The following is an 8,471-nucleotide window of genomic DNA, read 5'->3' as shown; positions in this document are numbered from 1 at the left end:
GGATGCTCACGCCTTGGGGAGCAGCCACTGAGCAGTGCCAGCCCCTTGGGCCCCTCCCAGTCCACATTTGGGCTGCAGGGTTTCTGGGAGACCCCCCCCGGGACCCTGAGAAGGAGGTGAAGAGCCCAGCATTTGGGGTCACCTGCACCCTGTGGGAAGGACGGCACAGCTCACATAAAAGACAAATTATTTCCTTTATTCCCCCCGCCTCCCAGTTTCCAGGTAGCTCTACAAAGACATTCAGACAGAGCCACACACAGGCTGTCCTTCAAACACAGAGAAACAAAACTGAGCCAGTGGCTGGAGATCACATCTGCCCAAAGGTGGACTTTTCTCATTCAATGCCACTGGGCAGCTGGCCAAAGAAAAAAAAACTGACAAAGCGGAAGGTTTGAACAGGTTGGCGTGGGGGCTCAAAAGGGGGTGCCCCCACATCCATCAGTGCCAGGAGGCACCTGCCCACCACGGCCAGCATCCGCAGGATGGCAGCACCTCCCCGGGTCCCCCAGGCACGGGTCCCGGGCCCTGCTCCCACACGGGGGGATTTGGGGACCCCCTGCCTCAGGGCCAGCCAAGGCCTACATCAGGGAGGGAGGGAGGAAGGATGAAAGCTAAAATCCAGGCCTCAGCGACACATGGCAGAGTGGGTTTTCTCTGTGAAAGGCACTCAGTGGTACAGGGCTCGGTGAGGGGATGGGGGTGCCTCTGGGCTCCAGGTCTGACTGTCGGGCACAGCTGTTCCCAGGGGAGGCCCAGCCAGGATCCTCATCGCCCATCAGCTGTGTCCACCTGGCCCTGTGGCCTTCCCCACAGGGGACGAGCCTGGCTCAGGCCCTGCTGACGTCCCGGCTGTGGAGATGGGTGGGGGGTCTGTTTGGAGCAGGCTGGGCTGGGGCCGTGGGGATGCCGGCTGGGAGCTCCCCTGGACTTGTCCCGCACACGTTGTGGGGCCCCAGAACAGGGCCTACCCACATGATTTCAAACCCATGCCGCAGAGGCATCCAAAGAAAGTTTTTGTTTGTTTGTTTGAGACAGGGTCTTGCTCTGTAACCCAGGCTGGAGTTCAGTAGCACAATCTCGGCTCACTGCAGCCTCAACCTCCTGGGCTCAAGGGATTCTTCTGCCTCAGCCTCCCGAGTAGCTGGGACTACAGGCTTGGGCCACCACATCTGGCTAATTTTTTGTAGAGATGGGATGTCACCATATTGCCCAGACTGATCTCAAACTCCTCGGCTCAAGTGATCCACCAAGCTTGGTCTCCCAAAGTGCTGGGATTATAGGTGTGAGCCACCACGCCCAGCCCAAAGGAAGTATTTTTTTTTTTTTTTTTGAGACAGAGTCTTGCTCTGTCGCCCAGGCTGGAGTGCAGTGGTGTGATCTCGGCTCACTGCAAGCTCTGCCTCCCGGGTTCACGCCATTCTCCTGCCTCAGCCTCCCGAGTAGCTGGGACTACAGGCACCTGCCACCACGCCCGGCTAATTTTTTGTATTTTTAGTAGAGACGGGGTTTCACCGTGGTCTCGATCTCCTGACCTCGTGATCCGCCCGCCTCGGCCTCCCAAAGTGCTGGGATTACAAGCATGAGCCACCGCGCCCGGCCAAGGAAGTATTTTAAAACCCCTTCCTGCACCACAAGGTGAGTTTAGAGCCAGCAAGACGCCCCCGAGTTTGGAATCGGCTTGCTATACTGCTGGCCTCCCTGGCTGTGGGGGATGGGGCCCTCGAGGAGGGGGTGCCACTCCCAGGGCTGGATGGTGTCATTTCTCTAACAGTTTAAGCACAAATGTTAAAAAAAAAAAAAATCTTTTAAGTGACAAGGTCTTCTGTTGCCCAAGCTGGAGTGCCATGGTGCAATCACAGCTCACTGCCCTCCTGGCCACAAGGCTCCGGACTCAGCCTCTCAAGTGGCTGGGAATACAGGTGCACGCCACCACGCCAAGCTAATTGTTGTGTTTTTTTACTAGAGACAGGGTTTCACCATGTTGGCCAGGCCGGTCTCGAACTCCTGACCTCAGGTGATCTGCCCACCTCGGCCTCTCAAAGTGCTGGGATTACAGGCGTGAATCACCGCACCTGGCCACCAACCACGCCAAGCTGATTTTTAAAAATATTTTGGAGAGATGGCGGTCTCACTCTGTTGTCTAGACTGGCCTTGAACTCTCAGGCTCAAGCAACTCAGCCTCCCAAAGTGCTGGGATTAAAGGCATGAGCCACGGCGCCCGGCCTGAAGCGCAGGTGTTTTAAAAGAAACCTACAGAGCATTACTCAAAAGGAAATGACCGTTGTCCAACGTCGGGGATGAAGCAGCCATTGGTCAGCGCACACATGTCCAGGAGTGCAGGGATGTGGAGGCCTGCAGGTGGGGGAGGCAGGCGGCTCACATGAGCCCCTCTCCGCCCCGCCGGCCCCGCTTCTTCTCCCCTGCGCCCTCCTCTGCCTCGCCAGGTCCTCGCTGCCTCTTCCGGAAGCGGGCCCCCAGCCGGTGTCTGGGCGGCAGGAGATCCATGCCCAGGACCTTGTGGGTCTGCCGGAAGGCCAGCATTCGCAGGGCGTGCTGCGGGGCACACACAGCCTGTGAGGATCCCCGCCCGCCCTGCTCCCTGAGTGCTGGGGACACAGAGGGGCTGGTGTCTGTGGCCACCAGCAGATGGGCCAGGCCTATCCTGTGTCCCTCGAGATACACCCCCCTCCGCTGCTTTCTTTTTTGAGACAGAGTCTCACTCTGTCGCCCAGGCTGGAGTGCAGTGGCGCAATCTCAGCTCATTGCAACCTCCACCTCCCGGGTTCAAGTGATTCTCCTGCCTCAGCCTCCCAAGTAGCTGAGATTACAGGCGTGTGCCACCACGCCCAGCTAATTTTGTATTTTTAGTAGAGATGGGGTTTCACCATGTTGGCCAGGCTGGTCTTGTGATCCGCCCGCCTCGGCCTCCCAAAGTGCTGGGATTACAGGCGTGAGCCACCTGGCCTGGCCAACACTGCTTCTTACGACTGCAGAGCTTGGGTCACCGCAGGGCCTGAGGAATTTTCGCTTGGTGCCGGCTGACCACAAGGACTGTCCCAGGAGGCCCCCCACTCCACTGACCACCAGCTCTTTCCGCCTCACTGGAGGGACCCCACATCCTGCACTGCAAGCCATTCCACTGATCCCATTCAAGGCAAAATTCAGAAACGTCAGACCCGATGCGGTTTGGTTTTTGTGCTGCTAGGAGATTTTTCTTATAAACAAATTTGCAAACAAGGTAACCACAGGTGAGGGCTGGGCAGGCTGAGCTGTAGGCCACGGCTGGGCTTCTAAGACCATGGTCAGCGGTGTGGGGGAGGACAGTCCCTGCCAGTGGGACCTGAGGTCTGGGCGTCGTTATGGTGGTGGCCTTGGCTCTGAGCTGCCGGCCCCACGCCACCACGCCAGGCTGGCCCTGTCCCCATGCGCGGTCCTGCCACCCACAGGCCGCCCTCCTGTTTCTGTACATCTCAGTGGGAGGGAGAGAGGGGGGAACCCGGGCCATTTCGGGTAACACTGCACAGCTGCAAGCCGGAGCTGGGGCCTGGGTGTCACCCCTGCTGTGGACTTGGCCCTCCTACCTGGGCACTGGCGGTCACGTCTTCCCGCTCTTGGAGGGTCATGGGCTCGAGGGCGTCTGTCTGGTCTCTCTCGCAGGGATCCTGGAGCCCGGGCCCGTCTTTGTGAGGGGAAGTGGGAACAGCAAAGAAGGCGAGAATGCCCTCGTTAAAGACGGTGACAGGGCCGTCCCTCGACACCGTGGGGCATCAGGGGCCCGTGCATGGGGCTATACTTGCAGCTGCAACACCTCTGACCCTCAGGCCTCTCTCAGCAGGATCAGGGTCTCACCCGGACTCATGGGGGAGTCCTCCCGGCCCCTCAAAGCCCGTTGGGCTGCCAGCACCTCCTGGGCTTTGTGTGTGTGTGTGCGTGCCTGTGTGCACCCATGCATATGCACATGTATGCTGATGTGTGTGTCCATGTGTGCCCATGTGCACGTGCATGTCCACGTGTGCACGTGTGTGCCCATGGGTGTATGTGCATGTGTGCCCGTGGGTGCACTTACGTCTGTGTGTGTGCTCGTGCATGCACCCATGTCTGTGTGTCCCTGCGTGCACTGTGTGCCCGTGTGTGTGTGTGCCTGTGTGCCTGTCTGTGCATGCATGTCCATGTGTGTGCCCGTGTGCACTCATGTCAGTGTGTTGCCCGTGCATGTGTATGCATGTGTGTCTGTGTGCAAGCATATCCGTGTGCCTGCATGTGCACTCATGTCCATGTGTGCCCGTGTGTATGCATGCATGTGCCTGTGCGTGCATGTCTGTGTGTGCCCGTGTGTGCACTCATGTCTGTGGATATGCCCATGTGCCCGTGTGCAAGTACATCCGTGTGTGCCTGTATGTGCACTCATGTCCATGTGTGTGCCCGTGCATGTGTGTGCATGTGTGCCCGTGTGTGCAAGCACGTCCATGTGTGTTCCCGTATGTCACTCATGTCCATGTGTGTGCCTGTGCATGTGCGTGCTTACACGTGTGCTTTACATAATGGCTCAGGCAATGGGCCCAAAGCTTTATGCTCCCTTTTCACTTGGTATCATCCTATGTCACTAAAAATGACTCAAAACACCCTTTTCCGTATCTGACCGCCACCCTCTCACACGAGTGTGTCCTGGCACGTTCTCTTCCCTCTGCTGGTGTAGAACGCACTTTGCTGGGCAGCTCTGCACCCCCTGTCATCTGAGCTCCTGGCTGTTCCCTCTGGATAATCTTTGGAGGACGGGCACCGGGGTGGATTTGTACCAGAGTGGCTCTGTGCCGGGGTGGCTCTGTGCCGCTGCCGGTGGGCGTGGCCACCAGAGAACATAACTGTTGTCTCCTGGGTGGGGGCTGAGCCCTCCCTTCGGGGACCTGCGTGTCTGTGCCCTGCGTGCAGGGTGCTGTCCTCCATGGCCGCAGCCCTGTCTGCCTTCCTGCTGGGAGCGTGTGTGTGTTGTAGGCCGCTCTCCTGCCTGGGCTGGACACTCCCTCTGTGTCTGTGACCCCAGCTCTCTGTGCCATGGCCATGGGACCTGGTCTCTGCGATTTGCTGCCCACCTCCTGGGCCCTCCGGCCCAGCGACTCACCTGTCAAGAGGGTCCCTGTGGCCACGCACTCCAGGACTCGCCTGACCGCGTCCCCAGGGCCCAGGGGCCCAGCCGCACTGCTCACAGCCTTCTCCACCAGCAGCTCCATGGCCTGGCGGGGACAGAAGAGTGGTTGCTGTGTTTTTGGGGGCGCGGCAGCCCCTGCCTGCCCGGGAGGTCCTTGGGTCCCTGGGACAGGAGGCCCCCCTCAGCTCTCTTAACTCCCACCACCCACTGAACTTCCGCCGAGGAGGGCGGCCCGTGGCAGGGCTCTGCCACCTCCTGGCACTGCCGTGGGCTGGTTTCTTTCTTTTCTTTTCTTTTCTGAGAGCGGAGTCTCGCTCTATTGCCCAGGCTGGAGTGCAGTGGCACGATCTCAGCTCACTGCAACCTCCGCTTCCCGGGTTCAAGCGATTCTCCTGCCTCAGCCTCCCATACTGGCTGGTTTCTTCACCCCTCTGAGCCTCAGTTTCCCTGGCTGGTCCACGGTAACATCACATGCCAGTGTCATGTGCACCGTCTGCCACGTCGGGCCCACCTCAGCTGAGGGGAAGGAGCCACCCTATCCCACCGCATCCCCGTGTGGCCAGTTCCTGGGGGCACAAGGGGACAGGGGCAATGCTGGCCTCCCACAGCAGGAGGTGCCTCCTGGGTGCCTCTACAGTCACAGCAGGAAAACAGGTCTCAGGGAACACAGGCTTTCTCCACGTCAGGACAGCCGCACGCCGGTCACCCAGCATGGAGGCTGCTGTGACCTCCTCCCAGGAGTGGAAAGGACGTTTCCCCTAAACAATGGGTGTGAAAGGCCCAGCGTGGTGGCTCATGCCTGTAATCCCAACACTTTGGGAGGCTGAGGCAGGCAGATCACTTGAGGTCAGGAGTTCAAGACCATCCTGGCCAACATGGCGAAACCCCATCTCCACTAAAAATACAAAAATTAGCCGGGCGTGGTGGTGCTTGAACCCAGGAGGCAGAAGTTGCAGTGAGCTAAGATCGCGCCATTGTACTCCAGCGTGGGCAACAAGAGGGAGACTCTGTCTCAAAAAAATGATTAAAAAAATAAAAGTAGGCCAGGTGCGGTGGCTCAGGCTTGTAATCTCAGCACTTTGGGAGGCCGAGGTGGGCGGATCATGAGGTCAGGAGATCGAGACCACGGTGAAACCCCGTCTCTACTAAAAATACAAAAAAAAATTAGCTGGGCGTGGTGGCGGGCGCCTGTAGTCCCAGCTACTCGGAGAGGCTGAGGCAGGAGAATGGCGTGAACCCGGGAGGCGGAGCTTGCAGTGAGCCGAGATAGCGCCACTGCACTCCAGCCTGGGCGACAGAGCGAGACTCCATCTCAAAAAAATACATAAATAAATAAAAGTAAAAAAGACACTTAATCTCTGCCAAACAAAACAAAACAAAACTAACAAACGCCTCTGTACCATGCTGCATTCTGGACACTGGGCAGTGGGTGGGTGTGGATGAGGCACACAGGCCCAGTGGGAGGGACCACAGGCAAGACACCACTCCAGCGCGGGATGCGGGACACCACGCCAGCATGAGATGGGGACGCCCACAGGGCGGGGGGAGGCCGGGTGTGGCTGGCTGGCTTGCGGCTGGTGGAGAAGGTGTGGGGACTGGATGGGTTCCCGGGGTCTCCGTGGGGAGCGCGGGCATGGGGCCTGCTCTGTGAACCTTGTGGTGGGGGGAGGTTCTGTTTCTTCTCTTCCCTCCCCTTTCTACCAGGATGGGCTGGGGGGTGGTGGTAGAGCCACAGGGGGTCTCCCATCCAGAGCAGGCGGGTCTGGGCTGGGTCACCCAGAGGCCAGTGTGCAGCCAGGATGGGGAGTCCGGCGTCCACCCCTCTGCCTGGGCCCCTGTGCCCTGGTGCCACGAAGTCGGGCAGACACCTCACATTTCTCTGGCCAGTGCCCCATTTGCATGTGAGGTTCTGGGTTTTGAATAATGGCAGTCAGTCAAATGAGGCTCTGGAGAGGGCCGTCTCCCCCGCAAGGGACCTCAGGGACTCCCACGCCCTCTCTTGAGTACCAGGTCTCCCGCTGGCTCCTTCGCAGGGAAGGGTTTGTCTCTCAGCCTGGGCCTGTCAGGGCCATGGAGGCCCTTGGGGGTCCCAGTGGAGGGCCGGGCCGCCAGGCACTGCCTTACCCAGGCTGGCAGGGCCCCCCAGGTGGGCACGCGCCGGCAGAGGTCCCTCAGGACCCTGATGACGATCACGCATGGCTGCAGGCCGCTGGCTCGAGCCTTCGGGGGAGAAGCACATGGTTAGCTTTCGGGGGCTCATGTGGCCACACGGCATGGCACCGGGCTGTGTTGTGAGCGTGAACCCCAGGGAGGATAATAGGGAGCCCGGCCGGCCTCGAAGGTGGCAGGTGGAAACAGTCCACTTCCACAGGGGCCCGGTGCCACCAGGCTGTTGAGTGGCCACGAGACGGCAGCGTCCCCACCCCCAGGGCAGCACCCACTCCTTCCACATTTCCCGACCCCATCAGCCAGGAGCCAGCGTTGGTTGTCAAGTCAGCGCTCGGCCAGGAAGCTGATGGCAGGCGTCCCAGTCTGCGCTGGGAGCCCACGGGGCTGAGGCGGCCGCGCCAGGTTGGGCTGGTGCCTCTGAGCTACGTTCCTCAGAGTCAACCCTCTCCCCCTGCTCCACCCCTGCCCCCCTGACCTGAAACCACCTGGCATGACGGAGGGCGGCCAGGGACTCCAGGCACTTCTTGGGGCTCAGGACGTCACCTGCATCAGCCTGAGGCTCCTCCACACCTTCTAGAAGGAAAACCTCAAGGTGTGCGGGGAAGGCGCCTTGTCTTGCTCTGCTGCCAATGGGGTGAGGGGCTCAGTTTGGGCCCCTCAACCCCCTTTTTTTTTTGAGACACACTTTCACTCTGTCACCCAGGCTGGAGTGCAGTGGCATCATCTTGGCTCACTGCAACCTCTGTCTCCCGGGTTCAAGTGATTCTTCTGCCTCAGCCTTCCAAGTAGCTGGAATTACAGGTGCCCACCATCACATCGGGCTAATTTTTGTATTTTTAGTAGAAACAGGGTTTCACCATGTTGGCCAGGCTGGTCTTGAACTCTTGACCTCAGGTGATCCTCCCACCTCAGCCTCCCAAAGTACTGGGATTACAGGCGTGAGCCACCGTGCCCGGTGGGGATTTTATTTTTTATGTATTTAGAGACAGGGTCTCGCTCTGTGGCCCAGGCTGGAGTGCAGTGGGGCGACTGGAGCTCACTGCAACCTCGAACTCCTGGGCTCACGTGATCCTCCTGCCTCAGCCTCCTGAGTAGCTGGGACAGCAGGCGTGCACCACCACGCCCAGCTAATATTTATTTGTTTGTTTGTGTTGAG

The 8,471-nt window shown here is 59.5% G+C and overlaps 1 protein-coding gene across 4 annotated transcripts in view; it reads right to left on the bottom strand.

Annotated features, from left to right (window-relative positions):
- Positions 1-2,155: 2,155 nt before the first annotated feature.
- Positions 2,156-8,471, bottom strand: part of ZFR2 (zinc finger RNA binding protein 2) — a 66,292-nt gene continuing 59,976 nt past the window's right edge. For 3 of the 4 annotated variants that reach the window (XM_030796367.1, XM_030796368.1, XM_030796369.1), the window contains 5 exons: positions 7,791-7,888; positions 7,271-7,366; positions 5,120-5,231; positions 3,582-3,679; positions 2,156-2,553 (listed from right to left, as the gene is read on the bottom strand). In XM_030796367.1, the coding sequence (XP_030652227.1) occupies positions 2,377-2,553; positions 3,582-3,679; positions 5,120-5,231; positions 7,271-7,366; positions 7,791-7,888 (581 nt within the window). In that variant the 3' untranslated portion in view covers positions 2,156-2,376. Of the gene's footprint in view, positions 2,554-3,581; positions 3,680-5,119; positions 5,232-7,270; positions 7,367-7,790; positions 7,889-8,471 lie in introns of those variants that run through there. The other variant, XR_004026436.1, reaches the window with a different exon arrangement.

The sequence above is a fragment of the Nomascus leucogenys genome, chromosome 17 (assembly GCF_006542625.1).
Source record: "Nomascus leucogenys isolate Asia chromosome 17, Asia_NLE_v1, whole genome shotgun sequence".
Taxonomy (NCBI): Eukaryota; Metazoa; Chordata; class Mammalia; order Primates; family Hylobatidae; genus Nomascus; species Nomascus leucogenys.
Note: the sequence above shows the minus strand (reverse complement) of the source record. Positions and strands in the feature narration are given on the sequence as shown.